General features: G+C 39.5%; 1 protein-coding gene across 4 annotated transcripts in view; it reads right to left on the bottom strand.

The window, feature by feature from the left end:
- Positions 1-289: 289 nt before the first annotated feature.
- rhobtb4 (Rho related BTB domain containing 4) overlaps positions 290-26969 on the bottom strand; it is a 46724-nt gene continuing 20044 nt past the window's right edge. For 3 of the 4 annotated variants that reach the window (XM_008418911.3, XM_081610594.1, XM_008418909.3), the window contains 10 exons: positions 18237-18438; positions 17832-17935; positions 14218-14403; positions 11449-12268; positions 10875-11094; positions 10116-10234; positions 6522-6672; positions 6176-6264; positions 5924-6029; positions 290-5703 (listed from right to left, as the gene is read on the bottom strand). In XM_008418911.3, coding sequence (XP_008417133.1) covers positions 5525-5703; positions 5924-6029; positions 6176-6264; positions 6522-6672; positions 10116-10234; positions 10875-11094; positions 11449-12268; positions 14218-14403; positions 17832-17935; positions 18237-18428 — 2166 coding nt within the window. In that variant the 5' untranslated portion in view covers positions 18429-18438 and the 3' untranslated portion in view covers positions 290-5524. Of the gene's footprint in view, positions 5704-5923; positions 6030-6175; positions 6265-6521; positions 6673-10115; positions 10235-10874; positions 11095-11448; positions 12269-14217; positions 14404-17831; positions 17936-18236; positions 18439-26609; positions 26961-26969 lie in introns of those variants that run through there. The other variant, XM_008418907.3, reaches the window with a different exon arrangement.

Below are 26969 nucleotides of genomic sequence, written 5' to 3'. Positions count from 1 at the left end.
GTTTGCAGTAAATCAAGAGCTGGGTCTGGGGAAGAAACCAACAAGTTTAAATTAATTTAACTCATTCAGTCAGAAGATTGTGAACTATTTCAAAACTGGTTCAAGTATAACTTGTTATATATATATATATATATATATATATATATATATATATATATATATATATATATATATATATATATACTTTCATAAAACCAACACAAGCTTTCTTTCTGCTTGTAAAACTAAAATGGACTCTGATAAAAAAAATAAATAAAAAAAGAATCACACAATTACGACACACAAGACATTTTTTAAAAGATTAACAGATTTAATAAAATTCAAGTCAAACATCAAAATACTGAAATGGCAGAAAAAAAAGTTTTTCTGTATTTCTTTTTTTTAATATTGTACAAATCACAGTGGTTTAAAAATATTACAAAATTTTAGTTTCAAAACTTTTTTTTTGCAACAGCAGCAAAAACATTCAGATTTTTTTTCTTTTTTTATGTCAAAGCCCTTAATAACATGTGAGTGTGGTGTGCTCTTTTCTTTTTAACTTTTATAACATAACATAAACACTGACTGTAAATAACACCCATAAGAGTTCATGGAAACAAAAGTGCATAACAATACTATACCATAGATACAATCCACTTACAATTACAGTATTGACCGGGAGTTAATTACAGCAAGTCTGTCAATATAAATGACTTCATACATTCCTACTTACAATCTAACTCAGTTAATAGTGTGCTGTGCACTTAAAAAGGTGAGACGTTACTTGCAGCTGGAATTGATCAAATTTACAACGTTTTGCTGTACTTTGGATAATCCCCATCTTCATTAAAGCACACATATAGCTATCGCAGCCAATAGCTTTGCCTTTAATCCAGTCTATTGTTAAGCTTCAACTGAAAGGATACCATGTGTGATTGCAATATAAAATGGCAGATAAACAGTGGAAGCAATAATTGGATTCGACTTGGAGAGAGCAAAAAACAGAACACGGTATCTTAACGCTGATCGAGATGAGTATACAGAGATAATACAAAAATTATTGTTAGGCTACACAAGAGAAGGAGCAGGCACCTGGAAGAGTGCAGCAGAAACTGCTAGTTTCCTACTTGTTTCAGCACTCAAGTCACCTGTGGTGTAGCTTTAGCATAGATGACAATACACATTAAACTCGTTAAGCTCTTCAGATTATCGATTAAAATTACAAGCGTTATTAAATTGCTTAACATAACAGGAAGCCAACTCATTTATTATCCAAGACGCTTAATCTTAAAAAAAGCTACTCTCTTTTACGTCAATGTGTTGTATATTTCTTGGCTTCACAGACAAACACATGAGCTTAGTTGGCTATCGGTGCATTGCTGTCATTCTGTATAGAACTGAAAGTGAGATTTCACTAAAGGCACAAGAGAGGAGACACCAAAGCAAGCGAATTATTGTGCGGTGTTCTCTCCGTCACCAGGCCTCACAATGAAGCAGGGATACCAGCCAGAAAAGTAGGAAGAAGTGCTCCAAGGATGAGACACAGAGGGAGAATAAAATAATTAAAAAAATAAAAAATATGATGAAAATACATCTAATATCAAAATGTGAGAACATGTAACTTTGGCTTGTTGGCATCATTTTTTTTTGTATACAATAAAAAATCCCACATCTTTAATCAAGGTATTTAGTAACTGCAATTAAAGCCCCAATAACAAAAGTTTCAGAAAATCAAACGTCTACATATCTGTCACCTAGGAAGAAGCTTTTACTTTGCACATTTCCTTCACCTATGCATGCAAGTTGTTTAGAAACATGAAATGCTTTGTGTATACTTATTCACTTTAATACCCAAACTATCAAATATTTTCTTTTTAAATCACAAGATCAACCTTATTTCATCACGTTAATAGTAACAGCATAACAAGGGGACGTCTGTGGCATCAAACAGATCTTCTAAATTAGATTTCAAACTCATGTCTTTTGATCTCCTCACATTATACCCTAAAAAATGCAAATGCTAAATCCTCTAATGCTACATTGAGTTGTCAGACATGTGAATAAAATCACTTACAAAGACAAGAACCTTGATAGGGTTCAGTGCCAAAAAGACATTCAAGACACTAACTGTTATTCAGCTTCTCGGAGCGCAACCTTTAAATAAAATGTTGATAACTTAAGTGGAAATTTCATGCTACAATCAAATAAGATGGTTTAGGAACTATCTTATTTAAAAGAGAAATTCATGCTAACTACAGAAACACATAGAACACAAATTGCATTTTAAACAAAGTCTGGACGTCATGCAAGTTCATTGCACTCCACATGATGTTGCACCCACCCAGTGCACAGGCCCGCCGGTGCATTTTGCAAAGCTTTAGCTTCTCACAGTCAGTGGTTTAGAAGTTATACTGCAGGAGTCAAGCATCCATGTTAACTGGCTACCTTTTAATCACTTGGTTTATAAAGAAACATAACTGGAACAGCATCCTACTCAAGTTTTGGTACCTCCGCATCAAAAAGACTTCATTAATTGATGTAACATAATCTCTCACTACAAAATAGTGAATATAAGTAAACTGAATTAATAAGGACAAAAAAATACCACAGTGTGAATAATTACATGTATAAGAAATTTGAAAACAATAATTTTTTTTTCGTAAATCCTACCTTCTAATTTTTTCTGAGGGTCTGTAAAAGGATCTTGAACTGATCTTTACCAGGGGTGCCAATAATTGTGGAGGACGCTGTATATCTAGTGTTAAGCCATTTCATTAGAAAAACCTTGTCTCAAATCGCTGTTTGAAGAAATAAAAAAATCATTTATCTGCATAAATATCATACCCACAGATTTGCAAGGCTCAGGCTGGCTTAAAATTTCTCTCCCTCAAATTTCAAAAAGATAGTGGCAGAGAGCCCATAAAAACAAAACAAAAAAAAAACATTTTACAGTTCTGACATTTATCATTGAATCCTACCACCACCATGCCAGTTACTGCAGAACCAGCCTGCAGATTGGATCATAAGGCACAGGGACACAAGATCTGTTTAGTGATTCTGTGGGGAAACAAAATTCCTTTTTTTTTTTTTTTTAATTCCTACAGAACTGCAGTGGTGTAACTTCAAAAGTTGACGGACTCATTCCACGGCGTGTGGAAAGAGACTGACGCTGACTGAGGCTTGCTCACTTTTACTCAGTTTCCTCATTCTCACACTAAATCAGCTCAATTCTCACTTGGGCCAAGTGAGAGCCTATGCGACTTCTATTCTGGTAGTTGAAAATTGCTTTGCACACCTCCTGTGGAACAACAGCATAATGTACCACATGCCTCATACAATCTACCCATCTCAGAGAGTTTGCCTGGATAAAGCTGTGGGGCGCAAACCCACAAATAGAAAACGTGCTAATAAAAACTCACAGCTGCAACTTTTTTTTTTTGTCTTTCCACATTCAAATGAAAGCCCAAAGAAATTAGCACCCTAAATGAGAAAACCCTATTTGCTCAAACTGGTGAAACAACAACAAAAATGAATCTAAAGAAATGCCCTATTTATGTGTTAGCTAGAAAGAAGGAATACGTCACATTGGTTTAGAATATAAAAGCAGCAAAAGACATCCCAGTATTTAGAGCAAACCTCAACCTCTAAAATCTTTTATCAGCTTTTTACAGACTCTGTGAATAGAAAAAAAACAAAATCAAGTTCATAAAATTTAAAAACTATTCTAAAGTTTCTGTAAGTTCTGCACAAATAAACCATCAGACAGTCCTCTAAACTATGTGTGTCTCTATGTTCATGTGGACACTGTTTTCAGCACCAATGTTTAATCCTAGCAGAGAACAGAAGGCAATGTTTTAAATGGACCATCTTTAGTCCTTACAACCAGAGCCAGCCCATTGGGTAGGGTGGGTGTTTCCCTTTAAAGGTTGTTCTCACAAGTAGTCGCTGAGTAATGGCAGATAATTATCCAGATTTATTTGCAAAAATATTAAATGCAAATAAGTAAAGAATGCTGAAGTTGAATTAAGATTGTTAACATAACTAGAGTTGCACATATCTAGTTTTTTTCTGGGCCATTTAAACTTTGTTGGGTTTTTTTTAGGTCTGACCTGCCAATTTCAAAAGTCATCATAAATAAGAAGTTTTAAGCGGGTTAGTTTGCTTACCCATTGGGCCGGCTCCACTTGTAACAAGCATCTAATACTGCCTTCTGCTTCTAAAACTTGTCCTACTTTCTACTACAGCCCCTCCCAAGTTAGAAAATGTAAATAAACAAAAATAAAGGGAGAAGGAAGAACTACACCTTTGGTATTCAGAATCAGCTGAAAACCCTTTTAAGTATCCATTATTTTAAATCCACTAGTGAACTAGTAGTGTGTACTTTTGTAACACTCTGCAAGGAGAAATTAATATATTTGATAATTATAATAAAACACCTACTACGGAAGTGATGGGACCCTGAGCAGTGCGACCCCTGGTGGTGTACGGGTGTAAAGGCTTGCTCCAATGGTTCAATGCACCTTAGTGGCCGAGGACATTTAATGCTGTATTAAATTTCCCCTTCACGACAGAGGTATTAAGTAAGGCTAGCCCTTTAAAAAAAAAAAAAAAAAAAAAAAAAACGTCAGTGCTATAGAGTGGCTCCATGTCAGTCTCCATGAACATTTTGAAAATAAGTGTTGAGTGCAGAAAGATGGTGTGCAGGGTTACATGACAAAAGAGATATGAGGACTGACTGGTAGATAATTTATGTCTATTTTCCCAACTTTATCTAGTTGAGAATACAACAGAACGATTGCATTAGTGGTTGCAGTGGTGATTTCTGACTTTGTCTGAGGTTTCTGCTCTTTTACCCTACTTATAATAGCCTCCCAAATGGCCCCAAAATGCACATTAAGTGATTAAAAGATAAGTAATAAAGAGCTAATTGTCAGTGTTAGTTCCTGCATCTACTGCTGGTTTCACAAGGGTGAAATGTGGAGATGCATCTGCGTGTGCTAGCAAACAGTCTGTATAAGAGGTGAAGGCAAACGTAGACTCCCCCACTCGCCAAAGGGAGCTGCAGTGTCAAATGTGTAAAAGTTATTAAGGTCGATGTGAAGGTTGAAGACTGAGAAAACAGAGAGAAAAGAGAGCCCTTGCTTCCAGTTCCCAACACTCCAAGGCAATCGGGTGCTGGTAGAGGGAGAAAAAGCATTTACGTACAGAAGGAAGGGTTGCTCTGCACCGCCGTTGTCCTTTTAGAGATCACTGCATCTCAACTTGGAAGCATCACTATAATCCATACATACACTCGCACATTCATGCAAATACCCCTTTCTGTCGAGTCCCAATCCGTCCCACCACCAAAACACAGTCATGTGGTGACCCACTGCCACCAAGAGGCACATACACTCCTCCCGAGCATGCAGACATTCAGGAATATTAGCACTGAAAGTTATTTCTCCACAGATAGAGGGATCACAACCATTCTCCTTTGTCTTTGCCAATCCGTGGGTTAGCGTCCGCCGAGGGGAAGATCCAAGAGCTAGACGTGGAAAACCCCTTAGGAGATGTGTGGAGAGGAAGACGGGTGTCTCCAGAAGCACCAGCCCCGTTTGGTGTGCTGCTTGCGCAGGATCTCTTCCTCGCGTTCACGCTCCTTTTGAGAACGCAGGTAGCGGTCTTCCTCCTTCAAGAACCATACGGGAGGCCAACGCTGCTTCTCAAAGTGCCTCTGGTTTTCTGTGAGAAAGAATGCAAATTTGTCCTCAAAAAAATGCTGTTGGTGCAAATATCATTTGCTACTGATTTAAGGTAACAGGCTAATGAAATTCCCAAATGTAGAGAAATTGCATTCTACATTTTGGTTGAAACTAAAATAGCAGAATGACATAGCGGTAATGAAATGGACTTTAGAGAGGAAGGCAACCAGGGACAGGAGGGCAAGTTGACTGCAACGTACCTGGAGACATAGCCTTCATGTCTTTGGGAAACTTGCGGCAGATGCTATTATAATTAGTGCAGATGTGATGAAGACACCAAGCAGAAAGCTGTTTGGCATTGTGGAACTGTGACAAGAAAAAAAAGAGAAAGTATTACTGCTCAAAAGAAATAAAAAAAACTAATGTATGTCTGTATGAAATGAATACAAACTGGTTAAATACATGACCGCAAACTATTGTCTACATAAATGCACTTTTAAGTCAAAACACACCTGTGAAACTTCAAGGTAAGCTAGCACCTGTCCATCAATGTCCACTCCTTTCACTGCCAGTTGCAGTAGCTCATCCACAGCATGCTGCTCTGAAGAGGGAAAAAATTAAAGAGAATAAAGTATTTTCTAGTTGCATGCACCACTGACAAGTAATTCTGTAATCCTTTGTTTTAAACTACATAGAGGTAAAGGTTTTCATTATTCTTAAAAGTTATAAAATTAAGGTCTACAAATGTGAATCTTAACAATAAAACAATGTTCAGTTGCATCCAGTTGGTAGGGAACAAAGAAGAGAGTGAAGTTTAGACTCCGCTGTGTTTACAGCACCCCACACAGTAATACTTACCAGTGAGGGCAACGAGTCGTGGCAAACACAGACGGTTGGCCAGAACTATTAGTTCCATGGGCTCCAATCCAGGACACGGTGTCAGGAGACCACAGTACAGGAACTCAAGCACTCCACGCATACATGCTGTACTGGTGTTAGGAATCGATACCTATAATGCAATAGCAGCAAGAGAAGATGGGGGTCAACTGTAAAATTCTGTACATTAATGCATTGTATTTGCGTGCAACGCAAATACAATGCAATAAATAGAAAATATGAAGTGCTGCAAAAAAAAGGTCATAATGGTTCTCAGTCCTTGTGGTGCATTTTTGCTCATTATATACTATACGCTCCTCTGAAAAGGATCTATTGTCACAGTTTCATTACATGTAACAAATTCATCAGCAGCTAATGAAGCGATAGCCCCAGAAAACGGAAGGAAGGTGAACCATTATGACCCCCCCCAGTGAGTCTACCCACTCGGTCACTTTACAGTCTCCACTCTCATAAACAATTAAGAAATGCCAGCATGGTGCGGTCTCTCGTCCCAGAGAAAGGTAGTCTCTATAGTTTAAAGCTCTAGCTAAGCAACCGGATGCATTAATGATTGGACTCAGACGTAGTGACATATACGAATACGAGCTGTAATCTATACAAATTGTGTTTTGTTCTCAGAATTCCACCATTATTAGTTTACTGGATGCTAAATTTAAAAACATTCATGGTAAGACTAAAGCGCAAAAGTGTTACATGTTAATACGCATCCGTCAGACAAACATCTGTGATGACCTACAGATGCAAATTAACAAAACAACAACTAAAAAATCAGGTCAAATGATGTGAACAAACAAAGAAATAAATGTGATAATAACCGACACGATGACTCTGCTGATGGCTGCCTTGATACTTGGCTGACTCTCATTATTGTTCTTGGGGATTTTAATAGCACAAACCTCTCAAATGAACTACCCAAGAGAGACGAACACACTGAACCGCTGCTACAAAGTCTTCAAAGCAGCAAACTGTGCAGTTCCTCACGCAGGTTTAGGATTCTCCGATCACTATCTACTTCATCTCATTGTAATCTACAGGCAAAAGCTGAAAACCTTTGTCTGTTGTTAGGACTTTAAGGAAGTGGACTGATGAGTCAAAGCAGATGTTACAGGCTTGCTTTGACTGTAAAGATTGCAGTGTTTTTACAGCTTCAGCTACTGACCTAATGAACTTGCTAAAACTGTGACATACATCCGTATTTGTAAGTTTAAATGTGTCGACCAAATAATATGAACGCCACGCACTTTCCAATGAAAAGCACATTAATTAGTTTGTAGTTTAAGCAAAGAGACAAACAGCTGATTTATCATTTAAAAGAAGATTGTTTTAATTTGGGGTTTTGAGGATGACTATGAAGGGTTCAGTTCATGAAGCTTTGGCCATTTCTAGTTACTCATATGACAACATATTCGCAACACATTGACCCCCTTTTGTACAGCACTGAAAACAGTTATTTTGAGTGTCTGGGTTGAGAAACTGCACTGTGTAGCCATGTCTTAAACTTCTGTTTCTATTTTTAAAAATATCTTCTTTGTGGTTTAAAGCTTCAACAGAGAAGACTCAAACAGGATGCATTCTAATTGCTAACTGCTGCCTGATACTGATGTATAAAGTTTTGTGGGCAGCCTCGTTCTGATTTCAAAGATTATGTTTTTAGCATCACAACATAAGTAACGGCAAATAGACTATAACATTAACCTCTAAAGTAATAAATTATGTATGCTCCTTTTAAGTTTACATTTAAACGGAATTTAATTCAACTAAGAAGGTCCACGGAAAAAAATTGTCTGTTTTTGTCTTCATACTAGTTTAAACGGTTGCATGTCAACAAATATTCTGCAAATTGAAAATTATTTCTGGCATTCTGACATGTTTTTTTATTCCTAACCAGCTGTTTGCATGTTTCCATTGACATTTTGCATATTTATCTTTGGTCTTCAAGTCTGTGACGTTTCAAGGCTTCCTTCCAATCACAATAAGCTTAACTTCCTCTGCAGATTCTCTATCAGACTCAAGACAAGACTCTGACAGGGCCTCTCTAAAACATTAGTATTGCTAATATTATTAACAATCATCTTAACATTAAATCATAATTTGCTCAACAGTAAAGTCCATAACTCCAGAAAGTAAAATGCATAACTAAAATTACACATATATAATTTACTTATTATTAAGCAGATTTTTTTATATGGTTTCCATTATAATTGTAAACTTTAACAAAATTATTCAAAAGTGTTTGAAATTTATTTGCAGCTATTCTGAACACATGAATCCCTGTAACCTGAACTGGCAGTCTTTGAAAAGAGACTGTGAGATCTTATTGCGAAACACAATCGAAAGAAGTTCAACTTAAAGACAGACCTCAACTTCCTTTGAGGTTACGTCAGGTCAGGCACACATGCCTTACCAGAAGCTGTGCCTCAGCACACATAAGGTAACAAATCCTGAGAAATACTGGTGTCAGTGAAGGTACTCTTCTCCAACAAAGACGTATTAAGAGAAACAGCCTATTTAAGCTATCATTGTTCTGTAGCCTTTGTGTAATTTTCTCAATGTTTCTAAATACAGCTAATCTATGACAACTCAGCAATATGGACACTTCACACAGAAAACAGCAAACATAAACAACATTAAGCTCTCAGACCACCACATAAAAACAAAGCCCACGACACCAATTTGTCTGTGGTTTTTATTCAGGTAAAGATACCTTCTGAGAATAGAAACAGGAAGTCGGAAATACTTCTATGCACGTTTTTATATGTGTGAATCAAGTAGTTTTCTCACCCTGGTGAAACAGATTTTCACAAAGGCATGCGCCTCAGTTTAATTTAAGGTAAAAAATAAAAATAAAAATCTGAAGTCTTTTGTCAGACAAAGACTAACCAAAGCAGTCAATTGTGTGTAAATGCATTTACTCATAAGTTCTTATCTCTGGACATTACGTGTCTAAGTCATCGAGAGATGTGGTTATTTGCAGACCTTTAACACCACCCAGGAGTGAAACAAAGATTAGTAGGTCAATCTGATAGAGAACCATATGTGTGGTTTAGGTAATCAAAAATATTAACCTAATCCCAATAACCCCTTAACCTTTACCACATGTTATCAGATGTTGCAAGCTGTGTACTACACTTCTGTGTGAGCTAAGGCACGTTTCTACTGCAGCAACCTTTTCCATGAGTGAAAGAAGTTTTGTGAAGCTCTTATTTATCCATCTGTAACAATAATCTGGTAATAAATAATTACCAGAATAGGTTTTAAAAGGCCCTCACAGGGAGTTATATTTTGATTTACCTTGTTATTGACTGAAGCTACATAGAGGGTACTAATTATTTCCTATTTGCTGAATAGGTCTAAGGTTTATGTTTTAGATAAGTTTAATTGATTTAAATTTTTCATTGGTTCTTCAGGGTAACATAATGTCAATAGGAGCTTTTCTTTCCCGTTTTGTCAATTTTTCAGAATTTAGGATTGAGACATCTAGTTACATTCCATTCCAAAACTGAAAGTACTCATATCTCCAACGTCTGTATGGGCTCTTCATCTGTATGGGCTCACCTCTTCGATGTAGCTTTCCATAAAGGAGCCACGGAACATGGCGGCCATCCAGTCACAGCTGGATATGAGCAGCGGCTTGTGGGCCGGGAGGCAGCCGTCATCCAGCCGGAACACAACATCTGAAACCGGGGTGGGAAAAGAGCGTTCATCTCGTGGAATGCCACAGAAGCCCAAACTACAGAAAGGAAAAGACAGACGAGGCGGACGTCCAGACACGCGCACACAGGCAGCAAGAGGACCAGACAGACACACAGAGAGACATGGACACAGGTAGACAGACAGAAAGATAAATTGACAGGGAGACGCAACAGCTCTCCACTCATTGTATGGGAAGGAAAGCAAACGCAGGATAGTGGGTTATGCAGAACACTGAAGAAGTCTGGTAAAGAGAGGGCTGTGTTGTCCCGAAAAATCTGTTACATTCTTATTAATTTAATCAAAACTCATATGAGTTTTATGGGAACAATGATAACTATGATCAGAGAAAGAACAATGACAGCACAGAGGGACAAAAGTCAAGTTTTGTTCAGAAAAGGCAAAGACGACACTAAAAGGGGACACAACGCAAAACAAATAAGACAGTGTATGGGGTAGAGTGAACACAAGATAAGCAGACTGACACAACACTCAGTCATCAAGTCAAATGATGATTATGAAGGAATCAGTGAAAGAGACAGATGCAATGTGGGGGGCATCACATCTAGAATGATAAATGCTACACAAAAACAATGGCAGCATTGAGTGGCTGACGTGGTTTACCAGCAAAAGTCCCTTTATTGAGGCACTCTTTGATTCGATTGGCTCTGCGGACGTGGAAGGCCTTTGTGATCTCCTGGTTCATGAAACTCTCTCTGTTCAAAACGTTGGCCACCATCATCCGAAGGTCGAACACCTCAAGCAGCTCTGCAATGGTGGCCACCTGCATCAGATCGCCTCGACTCTCGTCCAGGCTGCCTGTGTAGAGGTACTGAAGCACTGCCTAGAAATGCAGCAAACCCAGAGGTCAAACACACCGAAAACTTAAAGAGCATTTAATGCACAGTGCAGAGCATTCAGAGAAAGTCTTGTTTAAAAAAAAAAACATACATTTCTTCCGTTTTTGCTAGTTTTGTCCTAGCTAGGTTTTCCCAGTAAAAAACAAAACAAAATTTCTATCAGACAGAGATAAGCCAAGTGAATACAAAGTGCAGAGTTCAAACAATGATTTCATTTCATTTCATGACAAAAATGGAAAAAAGTTATTAAACTAACCCTATGTGAAAAATTACTTATTTTAGCTAAATCATGCATTAACCTTTATTAACCACTAGTAATGTAAACAATTTATAATAACCTTAAATGGTTCCTCCTGAATAAGTGAATCCATAGCAACCACAGTCATCAGACGAGGCCGTCCAGTCATGGGATCATCAACATGCTCCAGACACACACTGAGAAACCCCCTTCCCCATCCAGAGAGGGGTCGACCTGTCCCCATTGCTCCCATCGAGTACTGGGCTCGAGAGGGGAGTGCATTATCACTCTGGGAAGTCCTCAAAGACCCCTGCTGGAGAAGCTGAGGTCGGTTCAGGCCCCGCACTCCTCCATCTATTCCATCTTTATCAATGTCCAGACTCTTGGTGCGTCCAGCTTGCTCTTTGGCTCCTCTTCTGCTCTGCTCATCTTCCTCCCCACTCTCTGTGTTTTCCTTGCCCTCCTGTTCCTCTCCCATTGCCCCAAAACTCGACCCACCAAGATCAAGCGTGAAAAGGTCGTAGAACTTGGAGCAGGACGTAGCCAGGTAAACTTTGTGAGCAAAGACACGAGTGGAGCCCCCTTGCAAAAAGAAAAGAACATCTGCGCAAAGAGGATGACAGAAAAGGGAGTCAGGGCCTTCGCCGTCTGTGGCCGGTGGGTCGGGGATGCCCACTATGGGGCGTGGTGGTCGAGGAGGTAGGAAGGGGGCCTGCAGAAGGGGTCTCTGGACCTTTTTCAGGTGGGACTTCCAGAATTGCAGGTGCCGACGGGAAATGAGGGCTGCACGGATGGCGTTGTCAAACACATCTTTGACTCCAAACTGGGCGACAATGCTCGTCTCATAGTAAGGAATCCCAAGTTCTTTTGCCACCTCGTGGCCTCTCTCTGGAGGGAGGATGTCTGTTGGTTTGATGGGCCTGTGAGTCAAACAGGAAAACGTTCAATCAGCAGGTAGGGCAAGATTATATATTAACAACAACAACAACCATTCATGCAAAGATAAGCAAGCTACATGGAGCGTACACCTCACTTCTGAAACAAAACCACTGAGTGATGTCAATACAGTGATGTAATAGCAGTTTTTATGGGTGGCTGTATTTCCAACAACTTTTGGACTGTTGATATTCTTCTCTTATCATGTCAACTAAGCTCTATTGGTCCTACACTGGCAATTCTTTGTATATGATTTGGCTTCTTGCCTGTTGTTTGTGTTACACCAGGTCTCAAAAGTGTTGTGATACAATTGATAAATTAATATAATTTATCAATTGCATTCATTGATAAATCATTTAATACAATTTCAACGTGCAATTAGGCCTGTCACGATAATAAATTTTGCTGGACGATTAATTGTCTAAAAAATTATTTAGATAAACGATCATATTGTTTCAAGACCTTTTGACACTGATTTAATGGAAATGACTAATAATGCATGCAATTTCCTGCCATGGATAGATACACTTTATTTTCAAAAGAACACATAACACTGGAACTGATAAACTAAATCAGTTCCAGTGTTAATGGATTCTCAGTCTCCATTAACAAAAACTTACTTGAATAAAAACTGAACAACATAAAGCGAAAGTGGAAATAAATACTGCATTCAACCAAAAGAGTGCATATTATGAAGTCTGTATTGGCCTTCAGTAATCACTAGATTTAAATAGAGAAGATGGGCACATCCGACTATCTAATACAATAGTTAATACTACACAATTTTTTGCCCCTATTTTCCCCTTATGACAGTCTTAGATCGTTGATCGATCTAATATTGTCATTGATGATTTCGTAACCGATCATCCTGTAGTGTCAGGTGTGTTACGGTAGATCGTCGTGGCCGCTCCAATCTAAATGAGGGGTTTTCCCCGACTGGGAGCTTTAACGCTCAATGTGACAGGTAGCCAATCAGAAAGCGCGGATTCTCCTCCTGCTTTCTGAGGGGAAATTACAGAGAGGAATCCCAAACAGCTGAAACGGCACAACCCGAAGTCCAGCGGACATTGGAGATGATATGTGGAAACAACATTAATGTTTATTCAATACTTTGTGCAAAGAATATAGAAATGACAAGGAGAGGAGTTGGAGCTAAATTGCTACCGCAGTTGATGAACCCGGTAAGTTTTCAGCTGTTCTTCGTTAACGTGACATAAATAGGTTATAATGATTTTCATTAAGACAAGACTTTACGCTGACTCTAGCCACATGCATCACAGGTATATTCTAGTAAAGCATTGATTAATGCCTCATTTTAAAATTAGTTAACTGGACTTGTAGCCATTATTTTGTGCCCAGGTGGCTGGACACCACACGCCATGACGAACCCGATCGAACCATTATACCTAGGATTTCTGTCGGCTAATTTGTGGTCTGGTTTTGAAAATGGGCCGACAATCGGCCGACAACTCGTGTAGTGTGCGCTGAACATTACACAAAAGAAATGAGGAAGGGATTTGTCAGTGGAGAGCACCGGAGTTTAGCCTTTTTTTTCCATTCAGTGTCATCAACAGAAAGAAAAAAGGCAGGAAGAGACGATAAAGCAGATAATTAAAATGAGGTTGATAGGTTTAATTTATCGTGCGATTAATTGATTTATCGTTTATCGCGACAAGCCTACGTACAATGTGACATTTATCCTGTAAAATATACATCATCAAATATACATCAAATGTATATCATCTCAAACTTAAGGAGAAGTATAATTTTTAACAGGTTTGTTACTTGAAAAAAGGCCCCACTTAAATCCTTCAAGCCAGTTTTTTTGCACCATAAGACATATCTTACAATTTGCAAGCAAGGTAGTAAAGCAACATTCTTGCAGGTTGTGTCTCAGAAAGAATGTTAATGCTTAATGAGGAATGAATCTCACTTTGCTAACGGTCGTCTCGCACGGTTGACTGCATCCAGGTCAGCGTAGCGCAGATCCAGCTGGCAGCCGACCAGGATGATGGGTGTTCGGGGACAAAAGTGCTTGATCTCCGGAAACCACATGGTGCGAACATGGCGCAGGGAGTTGGGATTAGCCAGAGAGAAGCAGAGTACCACTACATCAGATCTACAGGGAAGGATGAGAGAGAAAACACTTCTTTTTATGTACGAACAAAATAACAGACGTCAGAGACAAAGGTGGGCTGAGGTGCTCTGTCAGGGAATGTCAGTCAAGACAGGGCATTTGGGCTTTGATGGATATATGGGAACAGAAAAGGAAGAAATAAAAAAAAGAGCTACTGCTGACTCATGCAACATGATGTCAGCTTGCATTAAAACTTGTGCAAAGTGCATAAGGAGGAAGCTTGTTCAGCTTCTGCAAGGCATCAAGGGAGCAGGAAGCTTATGTGAGAGCTAGGAGGTGTGTGGCGGATGGTGGAGAGGTTCACAAGAGGAGTCTAGACCTCGCAACTATTTGTGTGGCTTGAGCCTCTTTCTTTCTTTCTTTCTTTCTTTCTTTCTTTCTTTCTTTCTTTCTTTCTTTCTTTCTTTCTTTCTTTCTGTTGTGTAAATCTCCAAAAGCTCTTGAAAGCAACAAGAAAAAGGAATCTAAAAATAGTTCTGGATTTAAACTCTCACACAGATTCACCAGATTTGTCTGAGCCAGCAGATCACCGCATTTAGCAGGAGATCTCTAATCCTCACAAGACGGTGCATGTCTGCCTACTTCCAGGTAATGTCAAGGGTGGATCATTAACTCTTAGTGAAAAGGCAAAAAAAAAAAAACAATTTGTAACTCCTCACCCTCTGCAACCATGCATAGGACAAGACTTTTAGCCTCAGCAGCAAAAGAATACTCAGACTTATGTAACTTGTGCTACATTCATCATCATTTGTGGCTTGAGGACAATCATATGACTATATTGCAGTTTTTGACATTTGCCAGGAATCCAGTACTTATCAGAGGAAGTGAGGTAAATCATCAACTGAACTTGAGAGCAACATTATAAAACAGTAAAATATGCCTCATTTCCTTGGGCAAAATACCTACATGTCAGGAGTTATGGAGTGTTTAATGAGACAACAAAGGATGTGCTGTTGAAGAAATGTGGTTTTATTGTTGTTTAACAATTTTGGAAAATTCTTGAAGAGAGTTTACAGATTAATCTGATTGACCACGTAGATGAAAGGAACCTGATGTCCCACTGCTAAGCTCACATGGCCCCTGTAGACTTAAGAAGTAATCAGCTGGGATATTCTTTGCTGTTCTGATTCCACAGTCCTCTGTATTTCTCAGATAATATCTGAAAAGCTCCCAAGGACATAATATAACACAGCAGGCCATTAAATCACAATGCGAGCACACACAGTCAAGCAAGCTCCCATTAGCACTTTATCAAAGGATTATTACTACATCTTAGCCAGGTGCACACGATGCAGCTCACACAATTATACATACTGTATATAGATTTCACAGATTTGTATTTGTATTTGTATCTGTATTTGTGAAATACAGATTTCACAGATTCCACATTTTCAGCATACAGTCTACTTTGTCTGGCACTCATGTTCCATATGTTTTTGACAGTTGATTGCCTTTAGTTAGTATATCATGATACATTTCCAATATTATCCTTTTTTGATGTTTTTGCATCTTTTTATTGACAAATAACTTTATACGATAAGATCTTTTAGATTATGTGTGGCCTCTCTGCCAACTGTAGCTTTAGGTAAATTGTGTAAGTCAAAAAATGCCACAAAAATAAACTACAACAGCTGAACTTTATTTATTGTTCATCACTTTCTCTGTAAGTGAAAAACCTAAATCAGGTGTGTTTTTAAGAAGATTAAATGCAGAAGTTTATAACAGGTTTGCCTAAAATGATCCATCTTAATCTCCTTATTGTAAGACAATTAGCTGCGATGATGAATTGCAAAAAAAAAAAAAATGGGTGGGGAGGAGGCTGACTCAAGTTACATTGGGCTTAATCTATTTTCCAGCAGCTACTTGTTTTCCTGAACTCCTTCTAACAAGACATGTGACGGTGGGTGTGATGTTCTAAGTTTTATGTCAACAAAAACCTAGCCAGGTGTGAGGAGGGTCAAAGAGCAGCTACATACCAACTGTATGGAGAGGTTAGACTTATTAATGAAGGAGTACGGATGGTAAGCACACAGGAAAGGGAGTTGCAATGTTGGCTCAGATAAACAGGGAGACAAGAGATGGGAACAAAAAAGGGCGATGGTTAAGGAAGAATGCTTGATGTTGTTTTAATGCTGGGGTAAAACCAGCTGAGCTGGCACTGTGTTTCTAATCAGCTGACTCCAGGCTCACAGGGTGAATAGATGTGCACACACACAAGCACGCGTAAACAAACATACACACACACACACAAACAGTAGCAGATCCCCAGGCGAATGTACAGACATTTAAACAGTAGGTAAACACAAGAAAGGGGTAAAAATTTGAACCTTAAACTAACCTCCATGCGGCTGACAAAAGCATAAATGAAGTCTGTCACGTACAAACCCTTTATATAAAGGGAAACAAGGTGACACCTTATGCAAAGTCCCTCCAAACAACCTTACTACATCCTACTTAAATTTATGGGAAAATTGTGGGGTCTTTGTGTTGATTGGTGAAAGAACCCATTATATGAAACTGTATGCAAGAACAAATATCTTAAATAAAACCAAGTTACTTTCTGGAAAAAGGTCAATTTTTTTCTCTACAGTGTACCAACTAAAGAAAGTTAAAAGTCATACAAGGTGTTTTATCAAGTTTTTTTTAATGTTTGGAGGTTTTGTGGTTAAAACATACCGACTTTGCTGTGATATGTGGCATTTCCTGATTTATTTTAGCAATAAATCCTTCTGCATTTCATGCCAATAAAGCAGCTTTGACGAGAGAACGACTAACAAGAGGGTACAGGGATCATCCAATCATCTCCTGTGGAGGAAGGATGCAACAGCTTGAAAGGGATGTCCAATGCAAAAGATAAAAACTGTCGGATTACACAACAAATATGTAAGCAGTTTTTTTCAATAAATTTGAACATTACTGAAAATCTGAAAATGAAAATTTATTAAATTCCCAGAACTCAAATGTAAGGTTCCCACAATTGTGTTTTCCATTTAACATCCTTTTCTGACTGAACCTCTGCTATATTCTATTTTTTTGTCTACACAATGTCATTATCAAATAAATAGAAATATGCACATTTTTAATGCATATGAGAAAATAGAATGTAAATTTTTATACTAAAATCAAACAACTATTTGGTGATGTTCTGTTTTGAGATTTACTTTCATGCTTGTATATCATTTTTTGATTATGAAAAGTTTGTTAAATTCTAATCAGACGTTTCTAACTTGTATAAATATATAAAACAATATAAAAAAAAAACAAAGATACATTTCTATCTTATGTATCTCTTGGCTACATTAAAATATTTCCAGGTAATTAACCTTGTTATCCAGCATCAGATGTGTTATTAGGTCAGTACGTTCAGGCTGGTGGACAGCTTAAGGCTTGGTGTTCATGTGCACTCTCACCTGCCGTAGGCAAATCGCCTGTCTTTGTGATGATCCCCAAATGTGTCCCAAAGCCTCAGGGACACACTGACCTCATCCACCACATCCCGAGATCTCTCCAGCACCTACAATGTAGACATGTCATTGTAATCAGATTGAACGTTTTACGTTTATTTGTAAGATTTGTGTTTCCGTGGGATTAAAGGAACAATTAGTTATCTGGCTTTAAAAGGAACAACCCCGGGATTAAACTACATGACGTACAGTGGCATTTAAAGTTAAATGTTTTATGTAGCAAAAAAAAAAAAAGAAAATTAGTTGCAGGAAAATGCTAGAAGGGTTTGTCTATTTGTGGCTTCTTTTCTACAAAGTGTGTTTCTGTGTGTGTGTTTGTGCGCGAGTGCGTGTGTGTGTATGTGTGCCCACCTCCTGGCATACTCGGTACTGGTCGATGGCCCAGACGGTTGGCACGTGGGTGGCAAGCAGCTGATACTGTGTGAGTGTGGCATTGCAGGCCCGGGCACAGATTAGCCTGGTCTTGCCTACTGCATTGTCCCCCACCACCACACATTTAATGGTTTCCACATTGGGCCGCTCATAGTCTGTGTCTATATCCATGGAGAGGGCCCTAGGGAACATGAGAACAGGAGAGCAAAAAAGGGAGGAAATGGGTTAATCCAATATGCATGGAAATGAATGTCAAGTTTGAGAAAGTATCACAAATGGAGTGACGATGCATTTTTTTAAGTGACGGCAAGGGGCACTGGGAGCAGTAACTCTTGCCCTAGTCCCAGCCAAGGGAATGCATAGTTGAAGCTCCCAGTGCTCTATTGTCCAGTGTATAGAGACCTTTGCCAAACCCCACAACAGAACACATGGTTCCCACTCACAGACTGAGTAACAGAGACCACAGAGCTATTTCTGTACCAACACAAAGAGAGAGAGATGGATGAACAGACAAAGAGAGACTTCCCTGGAGGTCACTGTCCTCAGCTTCCCTTGCGCCATCTGCACCCAGTTTGCCACCCTTTGGATATGCTAGGAGGATTTTCACTTTAGTCTAAGCACAATGTTAGAATGTCTAACTTTGCCTAACAAAATACAAGACTACAGATGTCTGTGTCTTATCTTAAGCGGTCAAGGTCCTTAGCAATAAAAGCATGGCAATTTTGAAAACTAATAGTGGCTCTCAAAGTTACTAAATAAGTATTGAGAAAGTCCGATCCACAGTAAGTTCTTGATGTAGGGAACCACTAGTTAAGTTTTACAAATTTCAAAACAAAGTGCTAAGATTTCTAAAGAACCACTTTCTCTATAAATGTGTTTGCATTCAACTAGCTAGAACCACAGTGACATATGGTACGAGCTGATAATTAACAAGTCATATGAAAATGAGGAGAAAAAAAACCTACTACTAGGCTTTATCCCACAAGTGTCAAACTCCAGTTCTCAAGGGCCGCTGTCCTCCAGTTTTTAGATAAGTCAGAGGTACAAAACGCTGGAATGAAATGGCTTAATTACCTCCTCCTAGTGTAGTTCGGTTCTCCAGAGCCTTAATGACCTGATTATTCTATTCAGGTGAGGTGCAGCACAGGCACATCTAAAAGTTGCAGGACACCGGCCCTTGAGGACTGGAGTTTGACAACCCTGCTTTATCCTTAAGAACATAGACAAATTAAAACATACTCATGAGCAAGATGTGAATTTCCTGTAGACCAGTATTTTTAACTACTGGGTCAGATAAATGTATAGAAATTAATGACTGAAATAAATGATAGGATTAAAATGCAATCCATGATTAGTATGCATATCTAAAAAAAAAATTGATATTGTGTAAAAATGCAATATTTCTTGCCAGTCATCTCAGAAAGTTAAACGGTCACTTTATAGAGATTCCTTTCACAAGGCAAAATATTTAAGCTTTTATTTTAGCCATTTCATTTTTATTATTATTATTTGCACTTTAATGATTAGGGTTTCCAGGTACAGAGAACCCAAAATTTTGTGTCTCCGAAAATGAGACAAAAAGACAACAACAAAAAAAAAAAAACCTGTCTGGACAGCTATGCATCATTTCCACTATGCAGTATGATAAACGTCAGTGTGGTTCACTTTTGTGCCCTGCGATGGACTGGCGACCTGTCTAGAGTGTATCCCGCCTCTCGCCTGTTGACAGCTGGAGATGGGCACCAGCACCCATCCCGACCCCAATGGGATAAGGGTGTAAGAAAAAGGATGCGTTCACTTTTGGAGTATCCAGGAGAACTTATCCACTGCAAGTCGGACTCTTACTGGGCAAGCAGGGTTAAAATTAATTTCGAATGTTGTACCACCCCTGAATGGTTACAAGAAACATGGAGGAACCGCACAGGATTAATGAATGGAGTCAAATCTACCCAGGGCTGACCAGGGAAGAACTGGTTAAAGACACACCGCCTTTAGCCAGAAGGTTAAAGGCCGTCTGGTTAATCTTTTGTTTGCTAAAGATTAAGTCAAATAAAAGAAAAAATAATAAATCTTTAACAAAATGGGGAAAAAGGTGTTCTAAAACATTTTTTTTTTACTCCAAATATTGTCCCAGTTACTAATGTATTGAAGGGTAAAAGGAAAAAATTAATTGTGAATACATGAGTGACTACCTGGCAGCTTAACTTCAGCCCAAGAAGGAAGCAGTTATGTACAGCTCGGCCAACTTCCTCTTTTAAACAGAACAAACGCCGTGAAGAGCTTATCAAAATCCCCTTAACATTAAACAGCTTACAAACATTTCTAACATGTCCAAACACTCACTAATGCTGCCCATTTAAAGACTTCCTGAAGGAAGACACTTAATGACTGCCAAAAAAAAAAAAACTGAAAAAGAAAAACGTCACCCCACAAACACATTCAAAGTCTGCAGTCATCTAGTCAGCCCATCCGTCATTGCAAGTCGTTCCAAGAGCCACAGCGGGACCCCATAAATAGAGCAACTGAAACATTCATAAAGGCCTTTGCTTGTTATTACATTGATGCAGATGCCAGCACAATCCCTCAGTCCAGCCCAGCAGAGACAGACACCAGTAGCTAAAAATGGCCACTACTCAGACATGTGAACCATGTGTCCTGCTATCCAGGCATGACCTGGTATTCTAGCATGAAAGGTATTTCCATTCTATCTGCAAAAGTCGGTGTTGCTCTTTTTACTTAAACACCTGAAAACTCTCCATGTTATCACCTTCCTTCCAAGGGGTGTCAAATCACCTCCACCAGGAAGTGAAGATATCATACATATCTATCTGGAAAGGAGGGAAAGAGTTAATGAAAGGCGTGCTTTCAGGCGTGTTGCCTTAATATGACTTGGGGAGTTATAAATATCCCTTTTACTTTGGCACCTGTGTGGCTGTGACACATTTGGAGGCACGTAGTACAGGGAGACAGAAGAGGCAATAAAAGAGAAGCGCAACCTTGCAGTTATCTAACAGCAGCCTGCCAAATGTTGAAGGCAGCTGCCACAGCAGCATTTCTCTCTGTGTTACGGGAAGAGATGAGACGAACAACCAGTTGTGAAAGCAACAAGTGTGCAAGTGCTTCTGTGTTGTTCCCATGATTCAAAGGACACTTGAGACTGGAGAAAAATATTGCTGGCTCTGGAACACAGCAGGAGAAGGGATGTTTATCATGGCTAGATCCTTGTGCTTTCTGTGTGACAGTAGATAAGCCGAGAAAATTGCTGAAAATAAAAGACAGGAAAGGAATTATTAATCTCTCCACAAGAGAGAGGGAGCAGTGCTAGAGTCACTAAGTCATGCCAACGGGGATCAAAAGAGCAAGACCAGCAATAATCAAGGTTGCACAGGGAACAAATCACAGCTTTTACTGCTGATGAGTCTCTCTCCTTTGTAAAGCGCAATTCTCTCATGTACAGTCACAACTGAAAAAAAGAAAGAAAGATGTGACTTGAGAGTATAGTCTATAACCCTTTACTACTACCCTTTTGAGCCTGGAAGTCAACACAAGCTTGCATATGAGAGTGCGTGTGCTCGAGTGTGCTGATGAGCTTAGGGCCATCCACGCAGTGATGTAACCAGAAGGGGTGGTGGTGGGGGGGTGGTGATGTGATACAGACACTATCTCCAGGGGAATCAAGAGATCATATCAGTCAGCCACATCTGGGACTGCACATTAGGCCAAAAACATTCAGCCATGCATTAAATCAACATATAAAACCAAACTTGCAGTCCACCGTGTTTGAACAGATACAGTGACTTGTATTGTGAAATAGCGCATAAAGGGCAATGCTGGGAAATAACCTGTTGTTGGAACCTGCAAAAGGCCTGGGACCAGGGATGGATGCTTCTCTTCTCATGACCCCAACCCAAAGTATACTGACAAAGCTGCAATGCAATGGCTTAGATTTAAAAAAAAATACCTTCAGGATTACAACCAGCTAAGACAAAGTCCAGACCTGAATCAATTTGGGAATTTGTGTCAGAACTAGAAAACTGAAATTTAATACAGCTCTACATCCAATCTGACTCATATTGAGTTATTTTGCACCGATGAATAAGTAAAAATATAAAATGTAGGTGCGCATATATATGGAGTATGCACTATTTTACATTTTGATGTGTAAGAAAATATATACATCATGCAGCAATTTCCTTTAACTTGAATGCTCTGAACTTCTTTGTGTTGCTTTATGACATAAATCCCCAACAAAATACATCAAAGTTTGTAGATGTGACGAAATATGGAAAAGACCAAGGGGCACGAAGAGGTTTTTTTTTTTTTTACATTTGTACAACTATAATTCACTCATTCAGCTTCGTGCATGCTCAGAGTTTAACATTTATTTTCTATTTATGAGTGAAAAATGAGCAGAGGCAGAAAGGCAGCGTTAACAGAGCAGAGCAGCCGAAAGAGAAGCTGGAGAGATCAGGTTTCATTTTCAGTCAGCGACCTGTACTGAACTTTTCACAGGCGTCTAGACTTTATCTGTTGGCTGGCTCTAACTGTGGCAGTAAACCAGTCTGCAAGGACAAAGAGGCTCAACAGTGAAATGTGGCTCTGTATTTAGTGTTCAAATGGGTGATAATAGATACAAATATAAACATGCAGTATATTCTGGCATCTCAAACATTTCATCAAGATTTTAATTGTAACTTAATGGGAACAATTTTTGTCTCAGTGCAGAAGTCTTTCGAGGCCAGCCTGGCTTTATTAGATGATGTGCAGTTTTTAATCATTCTGACCTCTCACTGCATACAAAATTACTTTAAAAATCCATTCTATTCTGAGGCCCTCCCAGCTGAACCTACTCAACCACATTTCCAAGTAATGCTCCAGCTCACTGATTCTTCACCCTTTACTTCACTCCAGCGTGTTCCTCTTCTCCTCCTCCAATTTTTATTTATCAGGTTCACTATCCACATTGCATTTCCTTTAGCAAGTCTGTAAGCTCAGACTTTCCTGAATTGTAACCAAGAAGTGGCATTAAGCAAAAATCCCTCCCACGCTGTCCCAACCTGCCTGTCCTCAGTCTCTCTGTTATGCAACAACTTCAGTGATCCACTGTCAGCGGCCGCTCGTCCTGAACCCTGTATCCATTCACAGTTTGTCTGTCAACTTTCTTGGCGCTAAAGATCACACCAGCCTTTGCTCCTGTCACCCGAAGATATCAAACACTCATTTGATGCATGGGCCACTTTGCAGTACCGCAGGCATGACTGCAGAGATGAAGGTGCAAGAAAATAACAGCAGAAAACGTTGTATTCTGGTGCAATCCTAATTTTTTTTTTGTTTAAACAACTTTTTCTGTCTTGAATGGAAAGGTATCATCTCTCCTCACAAACTTGTAAGCTCTTCAGGTGTGTACGATAGTGTGTGCCTGGATGCATGAGTATATGTTGGAGACAGTGGCTGCCACAGGCACAGCTGGCTCAGACTGGTTACATAACCTGGTTCATAGCTGCTGCATCACTCCCTGGATGGCTGACAGTAGACCTCAGACTCAGACACACGAGAACAGACATGTACACACACGCCTGTATGTGCGTATTCTGACCCACTATGCAGATGGTACTGATAATAGTAAGACCAGCCCAGGGGCAGACAATGTTATCTGTACATCTATGTGACAGTAAATAAAAATGTCTTTTTTTTATTATTATTATTATTATTTGGAGTAGTTGCATATCAGTCTGGTTTAGAGAATAAAGAATGTTCCTCTCTTCCCATAGCAGCAATAATCCTTTGTAAACACAGACAGACTCCTCTCAATGCCCTCATTTCCTTTCTCTCCCTCCCTATCGTCTTCTCCTTCCTCCTTCTGCTCATCCTCCCTTCTCCCTGTCCATTTTTTCCACCTACTCTTTCCTCTCATCTCTCTTGCTATATTAGTTTGTTTACCTCCCTTCTGTTCCACACTCTAATGTCTAGGAGGTTATTTTTGCATACATCTCTTCCTTTTGCACCTCTTTTTTTTAACCGCTGATAAAAATTACAACAGTCAAGGGTGTAGCAGTATCATTCTTTAAGATTATTTTTATACTGCTGTCATTGCACTATTTAAATAAAACTAGAACAACAACAGTGTGTATTGAAAAAGTGAACAAAAATGGTCCCTTTGTATCTCACAGAAAATCTGAAAAGTGTGGCATTCATGTTCAACTTCTCACTGGAACTACAGCTATATGTCTTATGGGCCGAGTCTCTACAACTGTATATCTAGAAACTGATATCTTTGCAAAACAGCTGTAGCTTTGATACAGGGCAATGTTCAAGGGCAATGTTCAATTCTTACATCTTAATTGGACTTTGACACGGAAATTCTTAATAATCAATCCACTGTAGCTTGGGTCATTGTCCTAGAAGGTGAACCTCCACCTCTGTCTCATGTGTTTTGCAGACTTTAGGAGGTTTTACTTCAAGACTGCCATTTATTTAGCTCTATCAATCATTGCATCAACTCTGACCAACGTCCACCACCAGGTTTCTTGATGGGAATGTCTATTAAAGATTATGCGAAGGGTTGGTTTATACGATATGGAGGGTTTTTGCGGGGCGAAAAGTTAATTGAAGCACACTGGGTATTCTTTTGGTATAGAGCAAAAGAGGTTTAATGCACACAACTTGTTTCAGATTTTTATTCGGAGGAAATGCTTAAAAAATAAGCTCAATTTTGCTCAACTTCATAATTAGGCACTACTCTTTGTTGGCCTATCACAGAAAATCACAATAAAATCTGTACCTGCAATGTGGCCAAACAGGTAAACTTGAAATGGTAAGATTACCTGACGAGGCCCCTGTGAATCAGATACAATGTTCTATCTGTCATAACATGTAAACAAATTAATCTGAACCTTACTTATCAAATATTATTTAGGAGTAAATCCATCCGACTCATCCTTTTCTGGTCATCTGTATTCACAGCACTAAATAGCAAACACATAAAAGCATGTGCATAATTTGAAGCCCTATTACCTCTGTGTGTCTGCCACAGCAGCCTGTTTCAAGGGTCACAACATTCAAGTCAGCCATGTAATGCAGGCTCACTCTTCCATGTGGGTTTGTGAGTGCAGCACATTGTTATCTCAAAGCTGTTGACACAGTCAAAGCTTAATGCCTAATCAGAACAATAGGTAGCTCTGTTACAAATCCGCCAGGCAGTGCCCCTAATGATAGCTGCGATCTTTTGATTCATTAACTGGAGTGCTGATGAAATGGCTACGAATTTCAGGCCAAATTGTACCTTAGTCTCAAAGTCAGTGAGTATGTGCTTATACGTCCTCAGGATGCAGGTTTATTTTGACCACAATCACAACTGCACAAAGTAAAAAATGTTGCACAAAATGAGATGAGCCATGATCACATTGAGTGCATTGTTAGGCATGTTTTCATGGGGTGGGGTGGGGTGGGGGGCGGAATAGGTTCTAATTGGCCAAAATGCAAGGATTGCGCAATAACCTGTTTGTGCCAAATATTTATGCAACTCCAAAACTCGAGACATGATTAATCTGCTCCTGACGGGAAGTGAAAATATGGCCAGAGAAACACGGAGAACATTATTTATTTATGTCCGGGTGGAAGTGAGAGGCTTCTTCATCGGCCACTCACCCACCTGCGTAACACAATCTCTCTGATGGCGTCATAGCCCCAGGATCAGCATTACAGCATGCCAGTATCTGTGCATGCTGCAAAGAGAATAGGTGTGCATCTTGCAAGATGTCGCCCCCTTTATCTGTCGTCCCAGTTGTGATCCGCATGGTTTCAGTAAATAGTCTGGTGTAGGATGGCTATACGCTCGTCAATGAAAAGAACCTCATGTGCTCCCCATTCATAACCACCTGGTTCATTCATTTCTTTAAGCGACTCAATAGATCAGGCAGCCCATTGTTTTCCTCCTACAACGTAAAACACACACAGGCTTCAGATGCAACACAAAGCAGGTGCATAAGCCTATCCATCCCAAGTGATGCGATGAGGAGTCTTGCGTAATAAGCCAAGCCCATCCGCTTCACAATGACACCGAATAATAATTTAATGGTCTCTGCAGCACGTGCTGAATCTAATAAATGCCAATAATTTATCAATGAAATGTCCCACTTATATAATACATAATTACGTTTGGTTAAACCGCCTGCAGTTGGATAATTACACCTATTACAGCTGAATAACTGGGAATGTATGCATTTAAAAACGATAAAACGCTAATTATTCGCACTTTTTATGGAGAAAACGTAGTGAGAGGGCTGCTTTGTGCACAATAAAGATCTAAAGAGGGGCATGTGATTCGGTTTGGTTGCAGGAGGGGGTCCCTACCTTCCGACGGTTCCGGAGTTGACCCACATGCCAGTCTGCTGGGGGTTCAGCCGGCCAATCAAACCGGACAGAGACGCACGAAGAACTAAAAGATAGTCGCGCTGATTCCGTTCTTTGTCAAGTAGCACAGAAAGCTGCGGACAGGACCTCTGCCCTGAAACATCCTCCTCCTCCACCTCCTCCTCTTACTTCCCCGTGGTGCTACCTCCTTATCAGCCTCTCTCTAAGCTCAACTATTACCGACTCTCGCCCGTATGATGTGCTGCTTTGTTTCCACGCGCACGCTTTTCCGAGTTGAATCTGAGTATAACTTGTCGACCAATTTCTATAGTCTGAGCTGAGCCGCCCTCCCCCTTTGTG

Source organism: Poecilia reticulata, chromosome 9 (assembly GCF_904066995.2).
Source record: "Poecilia reticulata chromosome 9, P_reticulata-male-v2, whole genome shotgun sequence".
Classification (NCBI taxonomy): Eukaryota; Metazoa; Chordata; class Actinopteri; order Cyprinodontiformes; family Poeciliidae; genus Poecilia; species Poecilia reticulata.
The sequence above is the reverse complement of the archived record's forward strand: the minus strand, read 5'-3'. Positions and strand labels throughout refer to the sequence as shown.